The sequence below is a fragment of the Prunus dulcis genome, chromosome 5 (assembly GCF_902201215.1).
Source record: "Prunus dulcis chromosome 5, ALMONDv2, whole genome shotgun sequence".
In the NCBI taxonomy this organism is placed as follows: domain Eukaryota; kingdom Viridiplantae; phylum Streptophyta; class Magnoliopsida; order Rosales; family Rosaceae; genus Prunus; species Prunus dulcis.
This window is the reverse complement of record NC_047654.1, coordinates 14,903,400-14,914,868: the sequence shown is the minus strand read 5'-3', so window position 1 is coordinate 14,914,868 and position 11,469 is coordinate 14,903,400. Positions and strand designations below refer to the sequence as shown.

General features: G+C 38.7%; 2 protein-coding genes across 2 annotated transcripts; both read right to left on the bottom strand.

Moving 5' to 3' along the window:
* Positions 1-1,826: 1,826 nt before the first annotated feature.
* LOC117629357 (dnaJ homolog subfamily B member 1) lies at positions 1,827-5,163 on the bottom strand. Its single transcript, XM_034361915.1, has 2 exons — positions 4,411-5,163; positions 1,827-2,668 (listed from the first exon to the last, which is right to left on the bottom strand). Exons 1-2 carry the CDS (start codon positions 5,043-5,045, stop codon positions 2,221-2,223), a joined length of 1,083 nt encoding a protein of 360 aa, XP_034217806.1. The 5' UTR covers positions 5,046-5,163; the 3' UTR covers positions 1,827-2,220.
* Positions 5,164-6,464: 1,301 nt separating this feature from the next.
* On the bottom strand, positions 6,465-10,931 carry LOC117629356 (calcium-dependent protein kinase 10-like). Its single transcript, XM_034361914.1, has 8 exons — positions 10,101-10,931; positions 9,680-10,025; positions 9,395-9,538; positions 9,118-9,270; positions 8,031-8,146; positions 7,736-7,903; positions 7,191-7,421; positions 6,465-7,086 (listed from the first exon to the last, which is right to left on the bottom strand). The coding sequence occupies exons 1-8, from the start codon at positions 10,413-10,415 to the stop codon at positions 6,913-6,915; spliced, it is 1,647 nt and encodes a 548-aa protein (XP_034217805.1). The 5' UTR covers positions 10,416-10,931; the 3' UTR covers positions 6,465-6,912.
* Positions 10,932-11,469: the final 538 nt, after the last annotated feature.

Sequence of the window (11,469 nt, the reverse complement as noted above, 5' to 3'; positions counted from 1 at the left end):
TCAAATATTTTCTTTGGTATAAACAAAGGTGGCCTAAAAACTAAACTTGGGTTGAATCTCACCAGAAGATTGGGATTAAGTTGGATGAGATCCCTTAATTATGTTACCACACAAAACGCATCATTAAATTAGTGTTATTTTCTCGAATCAAATACAAACCAATACGATATAATTCTACTTCATAATCCAATCTACTCCGAATCACTAGGCGCGTCAATAGTTTATTCCCGCACATCTGTGCAAGGGTGTCAAAGTATAAGAAAAATAATAGAGGGTTCTGTCGGGAGCTTAAAATATATAAAGTAGAGAGGGACGCGAGCTTGCAAGCAGCCTTGAAGAAACAAAAATGGAGATATGAGTCTTGACTCTTAAGAGTGTTGCCACATGTCCCATATAAAAATATATATTTTCTTGTGGGAAAAGAATTAATTTAAGAAAAGAAACATAGATTTTATATAATTATCTTTCTCTTTCACTTTTCTTTATTATAATATTCGAAAGTTGGACCCCTTCTTTCTTTAATCTTCCTCCTTTCTTAAATTCAGGAGATGGAATGGGACGCATATATTTCTTTTATTTCCCTCTCCTTCACGCACACACAAACACTCTTTTTTTTTGGTTGGCCAAAGACTCCCTCCTCATCTTTCTCCACTTTCTTTTGGTGGTTCTAAACTTGCACGATTTCTTTTGCTTCTTTTAAACTCGCACGATTCTGTATAAATAAATGTTTTTTTTTTCTCTTCTGAAATTGATATCTTTTATGGTAATTTAGCACAGAGGTTACATATATTTTTTATTCTTAAATATCATGTCTGTGGCCTTTGTTCTGCTTCTTGTTGAATAATGTTATTTTTCAATTTAGTGTTGAATAAATCATCGTGTTTCGGAAACGAATACAATGCTTCACAATCACATCAATTTGTAGAAAGACTGCAAGTTATTTTTTATTTTTAGTTGGGCCAAGCCCAGAGTTTGGTTGGAATAGGTTTGAAAAGCCTTCGTGTGGTTGGTCTATAAGCCCAGGTTTGTTAATGTTTAGTGTTTAACTTGTTGAGCTTTAGCCCGTCCACTGTTCGAGAGGGGGACTCGAATTTGGGTGTAAAGGGGAGAGCTCATTTATCCTGTCTCTTTTGGAAGGGTTAAAAGTGCTTCCTGACAATTGAAAAAGCTTTCTAACAACCAATAGTACTTTTGACAGTGTTTGACAGAAAGGTTTAGAAGCACTTCTGGCTCTAAAAGCTCTTTCTGGATGTGCTTCTTTAGGAAGCACTTTGATTTCTTTTGAAGATGTCAACATCTTTATAATAAAAGTAGTTTTGCTTGAAGCCGTAATGAGCATAGTACTTTCTAGAGAAGCAATCCCAAACGAGCTCTGCACCTTGTTCTAAAGCTAACGCTCCAATAACATTATTTACCCATTTAGAGAATTGGAAAATACGTGGAAGTGAGAAGGAAATATTAAGCCCGAGACACTTTTTATTTAATTATTTTTGTTTGGGTAATGGCCTATTATGCTTAATAGGCATTAATATAAATGCTTTTTGCTGTTACTCTATCATTTTGGGCCTGTGCCTTCCCCTTGGCACTCTACCGTGATTGAGAAGAGCGCACTCTTTGTTGAAGAAGGAATGCTAAACACACCACAGGCAAGGGACTATGGAGAATCATAACTTCCTAGAGTGCAAGCCAAGGAAAAATGATCCTGCGACTACTCATCATTATATTAGAATAATAAGTCGTGCATAATGCTTGCTCTTCTAAAACCAGCAAAGAAAAAAAAACAAAAAACAAAAAATTTATTTTGTCATGAAATACATATTTAACTCTTAAGCAACAAAATCGAGTACAACTCAAATTAATGGCCGAAAATGTTTAAAAAGGAAGAAAAGGACCAGCAAGTTGAGTCTCTAATCACCAAACACAATCAAATTCAATCTCTAGAAGTGAGCAACTCACTTTACTATCTAATCAAAATCCAAAGGGCAATTTCTAGGTATATAGAATGCAAATTAAAATAATAAATTAAAAAAATGAACTGACCCAAAAAATGACTTAATTAATTCCATCGTGCCACAAGAAGCAGATTGCAGGAGCCTGCTAAAACCGCACCCAAAACTCTTCCTTTCACCCCAGAAAGCTTCTAGTATTCACATTCTCCAAATAATAGCATACACGTATTGTATTTACATTACGGTCAACCCTGAGATCCATAGTTAGCAGTCATAATGAAACTCCTCCCAGAACTCTTTTCAGATCAGACTTTTGTTCTGTGGTGAGTCGTGAAGGATATTTGACATCAAACTTGATTCTCAAGTTTCCCTTTTTCCCAGGTTCTTTTGAGATTGGCATCCCCTCATTTGGTACAACCATCTCGCCTCCAGGTTTGATGATATCAGTTAACGGGATCATGAGATTCCTTCCGTCTAGGGTGGTTAGGTCAAGAGTCTTGCCAGTAAGTGCCTCCAACAGTGTTATCTCCTGATTGACCACCAGATCATTACCATCCCTCTTATAAAGTGCATGTGGTTTCTCGTCTACCACAAAAATGAGATCTGCCGGAATGACATTAGGCTCCTGGTTACCCTTCTCCGGGAAGGTGATCTTTGTGCCCTTCTTCCAACCAGGTCTGATCTCGATGGTCAATATCTCTTCCACAGTCCGAACCTTACTGCAAGAGAATCACTCATGTATCAGGTCAAAGTTAACAAAAGCCAAATACTTACTGAGAACTACTCCTTTCAGATCTTTAACAGGGAAAAGAAAACACATACAGACAAACACCTCGACTAGATTCATCCATTTCTAACAAGTAGTAGGTATTAAATTTATCTGCTTTAAAATGTATTGGCTCAAAGGGGTGAATGAAAATCCAAGAAACCAGGAAACACAAAATGAAATGAGTTGATTCTTCTTTTAAATGTGGAAAGTGGGATCCCTAAGCAAAAAGTGGCATGTATGCTGCTTAATCATTATCAGACATGCTTCTTGCCGCAAAGGCAACAACTAATGACCAACACCTAGAAACTTTGAAACAAAAAGGTTCGGCATTACAAACTTTACTTCCCTTATCACATTACAGACGCCAAATAGTCTCAACTCTATTTAGGGCAAGATGATTCTTACAAAAACATGAATAACACTTAATCTTGCCCCAAAGGGCAGCATCCAACCAACTGGAAAGGGCAACATCTTCAGGTTGGATCCTGTCTTTTTGGCCTTAAGGCCAAAGAAAGTATAAGCACCAAAACCATGCTTCAAGCATCCAATTAGATGAGGAAACCCAGGTAGTTCCTGATCTTGCATATCAAATAATAATAACAAAGAAAGGTAGGAAAAAGAAGATTGAATCAAGAATGTGGCAATAGATGTAAACATTCAAACGCAAGGCTCAATTCATACCACAACCCACAAACTAGGCAATATAGAATGGAAATACACTGGCCTTGGTCGTTGTTAACTATAACTCTCTCCCCTTCGGAAAGTCTGAGGTTCGACTCATGGGAAGTCAGAGATCAAGGAGGAGAGAGGCTACCCATGGTTATTAGCCTACCACAGAGCATAGACCATGTTCTGCAAGATTGGGATAACAACTTTAACTTGTCCTCTAACTATTATTATCTAATTTTTCTGTTACCAAGTGTAACAAACATTTCTAACTCTTGTACAATCAAGCAGACCCAACTCAAATCTAGAACAGCAGGACCAACTATACTAAGAAATGACACACAAACTTTGTAATCCCATCACGAACCTGCCCCTTAAACCCAAGAAAGATGAGAAACCTACAATGTTGACAGAGCCAGCCCTAACAACAAACACCGAAGACTTGAGCTTATCTTAGTGCTGCCACTAGGCATGAGCTAAGTGAGCATGTATACTTTTCTCCCAATCACAACCATATCTGGAAGGTGCTTGCTGTACTAATCTCATACACATAAGCATAGACCAGCTGACCTTCACTCTCAACAAGACCAACTCTATATACTTGAGCAACAAGTCACAAACTTCTTCATGCTTTATTTGATTTAATTGGGTGCTTTATGTGACAATTATCTACAGCGTCTAAATCCAAATAAATAAGCAAGCACATTACATACTTGTTTCCTCTTTTGCTAAAACAAGCATTTTTCATCATATACATAGACATTTAGCTGAGCTTGATGGGCACAACACAATTATTATTTTTTATAAACTGGGGGGCAAAGCACAACACTATTTTGGTTAAACTGTAGATTAGTTTAAAAAAGTCAACGACTTTAGCTTCACCAAAATCAACTCAAAAGAAAGAAAGATTCACCAACCATATATCGGCATTATAACAAACAAGTTAACAAAAAAAATAAAAATTTGGTGTCAGGTGAAAACAAAAAACAGAACATAAAAATTGGAAATTGAAGATAAGTGAATTACCCAGCACCAACAGCATCGTAGATGTTTCTGGAAATCTTCATCTTCTTCTTGACCCCCTTATAGAGCTCCTCCAAGCTGCAAGGCAACAAATTCTCAACCGCATTGGCCTTCCTCCCAAGCCCAGGCCCAGGCCCACTACCACTGGGTCCCGCAAACTCTGGCCCACCACCATTGGACGTCCTAAAGAATCCATCCCTATACCCCCTCCCGCCACCGCTACCAACACCGCCGCCGCCGCCGTCCGATCCAAAAATCTCGGCATAAATATCCTCAGCGTCCCTGGGATTGAACCTGAAGGTGGAGGCGTTTGGGTGGCGCTGGTGGTGGTGCACGTGGCTGGTGTAGTAGTGGGGCCCAGCGCCGGAGCGAGACGAGGAGGAAGAAGAGGGCGGGGGGAATTGGCCCGATTTCAAAGCCTCCTCACCGTAGAGGTCGTAGATCTGGCGCTTGGCCGGGTCGCTGAGGACGTCGTAGGCCTCGGAGATTTGCTTGAACTTGGCCTCGGCCTCAGGTCGCTTCCCGGCCGGGTTCTTGTCCGGGTGCCAAATCATCGCCAGCCGCTTGTAGGCCTTCTTCAGGTCATCGTCTGTCGCGTGCCGATTCACTTTCAGTATGTTGTAATAGTCCACCCCCATTATCGCCTCCTCCTTCTTCTTCTTCGAGATTGTTCTGCGCTTTTTCGTTTTTCGTTTTCGCTGGGGGTTACGGTTATGAATTGGGAGAGCCCAGACCGGTCGAGGGCGATATCATGATTCATGTAATCACGTGGGTCCCGCGTCCATTAATAATGATATTTATCTTTAATGACAATTCCTAGTAATAATAGGAATTAATAGTATTAAGCTTAATGATATTTTGATTTGAACAATTTTGAACATAAATTTGAATATTAAAGATAATTTAGTGTTGCCATTTGTAACCATATGTGCCTTTATTTGTGCTTCATTATATATATCCTAGTTATTTTAAATATTTGAAATCATGTAAATGTGGTTGATTTTGATTTGATAATAATAATACACTTATAAATTTACAATCCCGATCTCTTGGACCACAGGAGTCCAAGAGATTGTGGTTACCCACCGTTGGATATTAATCCAATTGTTCAAAAAAAGCTTCTTAAAAGGAGTGCAAGAGTGAGTGAACCATTGAATTTACATCCAACGGTGAATGACCACAAATCTCTTGGACCCCTGTAGTCTAAGAGATCAAGACTATATAAATTTAATAGTAATATGGTTTATTTTGATTCGATCAATAAAATATTATCGTTCTTTTTTATAAATAAAAAATATTATAATTACTTGTAGATTATTGACTTAGCTATGCAAAGAATTAGAGTTTGTTTTGGTATCTCTAACCTCTAACCCATTTTTGTTCTTCTAGCTAATTGAATTCTAAGAAAAAATATTATAATTACTTGTAGATTATTGACTTAGCTATGCGAAGAATTAGAGTTTGTTTTGGTATCTCTAACCTCTAAACCATTTTTGTTCTTCTTGCTAATTGAATTCTTATCGCTGTACTCCACATTCCATGTTGTATTATGACACTGACTGGTTTGTTAACGTGCACCAAACTAACTAGGAAAGAGAGGAATTAGAAGATGAGAGAGAGAGAAAGTTTAGGTATTAAATAATAATAATAAAATGGTTTGAGATGGCAGTTGAATGTTTAGGTATTTTTCAGTTTAATTTTATTTATTTATTATTATTATTTTTTAATGAGTGTGGAGTGGAGCCTTCAGAATATGGGGACCCAAAGAGATTTTCTGATTATTATTGAAGTGCTTTTCTTGTAAAGATCTTTGTTATTTGAGTAATTAAGTACACTGATTACAGAAAAAGATATATTTTAAGTTTTCATTATATTATTATATGTACAAATTCTTTCACAATGTTGTTTGGATGGATTTAGCCGTCATTCATTTGTACTAAAAAAAACGTAATTTGCATTACATTCCAAATTAGTCTGTTTCCCTACCATCGCCTTCTCTAATTTGAGTGGCAGCTATTTAGGAAGCAAAAGATGGTGTTGGAAAAATATCCATACAATGACACAAGAAATCAGGATCACTTTTTAATAAATACAGACTGAGAACATCTCAGCTCAAAGTTTACAAGGCCAATGAAACAAATCGCTTGTCATCCATTTAGTAAGCCAAAAACCATTAAACACAAAATGATGTAGAGATGACAAATATACAAGTGTATGCGACACGTACAACATGATCGAAAAAATCTACATACTATGTATACACCGAGAGTCGATCCCCACAAACAGCCCCCCTTGCAACCTAACATGCCTTTCTTGGATGCAAAGCTTCATTCAGCCACAATCTAACAACCTACTAAGCCAAGCCAATGGTGTCCAGGAAGGTTGATTCAATATCTGCCCTCAAACCTCGGTTTACAAAAACCTCATCTGCCGTGATTTTCGGGTGTATGGACAATAAAAGAGGAGGAGAACCCCCAGCATGCACAATCTAAACAAGAATACAAGTTATACAGCAATTGCTTGACCAGTTAGCCCGTCGTGAAGCTGCAATGAACCGTCTTTCATCAGGTTGAGGCTCAAACTCTTGAATCTCTCCCTCGAATACTGCCGAGACGCCTTTCTCCAATCCGTTCCAGTTTTCATCATCGCAACAAACTCCTCATAACTGATACGTCCATCCTATTGTTTTGCAAAGAATAAAAATAAATAAGAATTAATAACAAATGGAGCAAGCAACTCCAGTATTACCAAATAAAAGAGATTAAACGGCTTGAAAGTCAAACCTTATCAGTGTCGACCTCACGCATGATGTCATTCAGCACTTCATTATCAATTTCACCTGATTCATCTAGTAAACCTTCCCTTAGCTCACCTAACTCAATATATCCACTTCCATCTTTGTCAAAGAACACAAATGCTCTGCGGAGATGCTCATCATTCTCCATTCTCTGCAAGTGAATTGTCACTGCTGCAAACTCTCCATAGTCCAAGACTCCATTTCCATCAACATCAGCCTACACAAAATAAAGCAGAAGGCATCAGTTTATTGTTAAAAGGATCCTATATATAAGATATACAACAATACCTTCCAAATTCTAAGTGACTATTATAGATTATTAATATATTAACATCAATTGGTTGTAAAGTAATTGCAGTTTTAGTTCAAGGAGCTAATTTGTAAGATATTTGGAGCATGAAGATGAATAACTTTTCTCAAAACCATAATGGGAACCCTAATGAAGCCACATCCATGCGAAAGTTATAGCATACAAATGAAATTAAAATAAATGAGACTCTTCCCAAATGAATTTAAAACCACACAACTTACCACTTCCATCAGCATCTTAACCTCTGGTTCGGCCAATTGTGAACCAACTTTCTGAAGCCCAGCCTTCAATTCCTCATATGTTACTTTGCCATCTTTGTCAGTGTCCATCAATGTAAACATGTCTCTGATTACTTCCACTTCTTTAACAGATAAGTGTTCTGCAATTACCTACAGCATTTGATTGGAAGAAAAAAAAAAGATCCCAAATGTTACATATATTTTGTGAATCACAGATCATTGCAATAGTAGCCAATACTTCAGCTGCACTCATAAAGTACCAATTATGGATGCTCACCCTTAGAGCCTTCTTTTTGAATCTATTCATTACTGAGAACTGCTTGAGCCTTGGCCTCACTATATCTCCTAATGGAACATTTGGAGCTTTCTTTGCATTGTGTAACCATGGATGTTCTGTGATCACAAAAGGCAAAACAAAATTTATTAGCCTATTTCACAGAATACAAGTTATGTTGCAGAGTTATTCAATCTTGTGGCAGCATAGACATGACACACTGGTAACTTTAAAAATTAGGTTCCTCTAGTTTGGTCAAGGACTGAAAACATTCTCAAACCTTGGCTAGAACTCTAAATCAAATAGAAACTACAATGGCAAAGGAGCAAGACTAAATCAGGTTAAATTGATTTTGCTTCGAAGGACATATTTTAGGTGTGGTGCTTACTTGAATTTCTACTATTGGACCCATCAGACTAAAAATAAGTTTTTTTCATAAGGAGATCAAAGAGGTGTTTAAAATTCACCCCCAGTCCAGCCAATTTGCCTATCTAAATCCAACTAGTTTTCATATCCTTAGTAATGCTAAGCCCATAAGAACCTATAATTTTGCCTATCTTCTCTTTTTTGTTTTTTTGATGAATAAGAATTTTTTCGATCAAAAAATCATACAAAACAGTAAAACTCAACTGAAACTAGACTATAAAAACATCTGGTCCTGTGTCTTATCCCGAGTTTCACCCTTATTCACGGTTATATATAATGCAAAAAAGAGTGCTCCCCATTATGATATCTGGACCCTCCATGTATGGTTACTATGTTGCTACATTGTTTTCATCAATGATTTCACTTGTTTTACTTGACTTAATGTATTGCATGGTAGGTCTGAGTTGTTTGATGTTTACTAAGGAATTGGGAAAACGAATGTAATGCAATGTTCATGTAACATCAAAATACTTCACTCAGATTCAAATAATGCCATGGAATATAGACTCCAAAGTTTCCAGGTTTCTAAAACAAAGGAGATGAGTGCATAATCCATCACCAATCAACGCTGTGCTATTGCTATCAAAATGCTAATAACTACTATGCAACTCACTTCAAATGGCATCAAATTAAGATTCAGTGAGAAACACTGCTGAAGGCTTACCAAGCACCTGTTGAGCAGTCAAGCGTTTTCTAGGATCTGGCTCCAGCATCTGCCGAACAAGGCTTTTAGCACTCTCCGAAATCTGAGGCCAGGGTTCCCTCTTGAAATCAATCACCCCCCTCAAGATTGCAAGAGCCACACCCTGTTCAGATTCTGTTGCAAAAATTTCACACAAAGAAAACCAATGTTACAATCCCAAACTAAAATCAAACCCACCCAGTTAATGGAAAATGAACAGGGTTTCAAAAAGATTGGAGAGATAGTTTTACAACAATACCTGCCCAGAATGGAGGAACCCCACACAACAAAATGTAAAGAATTACACCGGCGCTCCATATATCAACCTCTGGTCCATAATTCCTCTTCAAAACCTCTGGGGCCATGTAGTACGGACTCCCCACAATCTCCATAAACCTCTCCCCTAAACCCACACACCCAAAATTAAAATCCATCTAAACAACAATTTCAAAAACAAAATACAAGCTCAAGGACGAAAAGAAAACCAGAAAACCCAAAAACCCAGGTAGAAATCACCAAATTCAACAAAAACCCAGAAACGTACCAGGCTTGAAAAACACAGAGAGTCCAAAATCGATGGCCTTAAGGGGCGAGTGCTCTTTCTTGTTAGAAAACAAAAAGTTCTCAGGCTTCAAGTCTCTGTGCATAACTCCATTGGCATGGCACATCCTCACCACCTCCGCTACAGTCCTGGCCACGTTGGCCGCAGCTCGCTCACTGTAATGTCCTCTGGCCACAATCCTATCAAACAGCTCGCCGCCTTCGCAGAGCTCCATGACCAGGTGGACGTTCTCGTTGTCCTCGTAAGTCGCCTTCAGCTTCACTATGTTCGGGTGCTCCGGCAACGTCGACATTATCGCCACCTCCCGCCTCACATCCTCTATATCCACCTGAACAAAACAAACCCAAAATTACAAAACAAGCAAAAGAAACGACACGTCGTTTTCTCATTTCAGCTTCTGTACCGCGGTTCTGAGCTTGCGTTTGGATATGGACTTGCAAGCCAGGGCCTGCTTCGTCTCGCGGTCCGTACACAGATAAGTGATGCCGAACTCGCCCCGACCCAGCTCGCGACCCAGTATGTACTTGTCGCCGATCCGGGTCCGGTGACCGAGCGGGATCACATCCTTTAGAACTCGGATCGGAGCCGGGGACCGGATCGGGTCGTCGGAGAACGGGTTGGGCCGTCGCTCTCCGGTCTTCTTCTTGTTTTTGTCGCGGTTGTTGGAACTTTTGTCGTCGACGACGTCCGCTCTCACGCAAACGTTGCAGTTTCCCATGGCTGTAAAAGCCTCAGCTTGCTAACTTCTTCTTTTTCCTCCTCCTCCTCCTTCTTCAGCTTCAAAAGCACACACAGAGACCAGTTTCACAGAGCAGAAAAGAACAAAGAACAACCTCTATGAGGTTGCTCCTTCTGGCTTTATACCAAAACGGACCGTTTTGGACTGCTGGTGGTCGTGGTGGTGCCGCCGGTTGTGCGTAACAGATGTGAAAGAAGGAGAGAGAACGCGCGCTGATCAGCTGAGAGACACCCCCAAAAAACTGAAAAATGAAACTTTTTGAAAAAGGGAAAACATAAATTAACAACCTTTTTATTTGGATTTAATCAATTAATCCTGTGTGTGGAAATTAGAGAGTTCGGGGTGAGAATCGGTCAGTCAAATTTTTGTCATTTTTAGTCTAGTATATGATCGTGAGAGCAATTGGATGGGGATCTAGTGTTGGAGGGAACATATTAGATTGTGGTGATTCGCCAAAAAATTTCTACAATCGATTCACTGCTTTGATCAACTCGTCTATCTCACGTATATTTGTGAACAATTTTTAACGGCAACAAAGTTTTAATTTTGGTTTTGATTGGGGTTTAGGATAAAAAGGTCAGCTTTAAGCTTGGCTCTTTTGGCTTACCAACCGCTTTGCATGATTGGCTCTTGAATTATAATATTTCAAGAAATTAAAAATGGCTTAATGGCACCAAACAATCTCAGCCGTTGATGTGAGGCTTTTGGATTGGTGTATCATGTCGAGGGCTCGAATCCGATGGACATTAGTTGTTGTAGTAGGTTCACCGGTGGACAAGTTACAGTCTTTGCATGACTACGAGCGTTTGACTTGGTCAGCGATCCATTGTAATTGTCTGTCTGTAACCAAAAATTATAATTGGTATTAGCCTAATTAAATACGATTAGCCCTTCTCTTCGTTACAATTGGCGCACTTAGATAGCGCCACATATACATACTAGGTCTTCTAAATCAATATTTAAATTTAATAAAGAATTTTATGTGCTTGCTTCACTAATTTTCATGTTCATGATAAGGAAAAAAAAAAAAAAA

What these genes read in the sequence shown, in the direction of transcription:
- LOC117629357 (XM_034361915.1), bottom strand. Translation starts at nt 5,045, where the DNA reads ATGGGGGTGGACTATTACAACATACTGAAAGTGAATCGGCACGCGACA. An exon ending in TACGATGCTGTTGGTGCTGG is followed by an intron (nt 2,669 to 4,410) that starts GTAATTCACTTA and finishes ATTCTCTTGCAG; the next exon opens with TAAGGTTCGGACTGTGGAAG.
- LOC117629356 (XM_034361914.1), bottom strand. Translation starts at nt 10,415, where the DNA reads ATGGGAAACTGCAACGTTTGCGTGAGAGCGGACGTCGTCGACGACAAA. An exon ending in AACGCAAGCTCAGAACCGCG is followed by an intron (nt 10,026 to 10,100) that starts GTACAGAAGCTG and finishes TGTTTTGTTCAG; the next exon opens with GTGGATATAGAGGATGTGAG. An exon ending in GGTTCCTCCATTCTGGGCAG is followed by an intron (nt 9,271 to 9,394) that starts GTATTGTTGTAA and finishes TTTTTGCAACAG; the next exon opens with AATCTGAACAGGGTGTGGCT.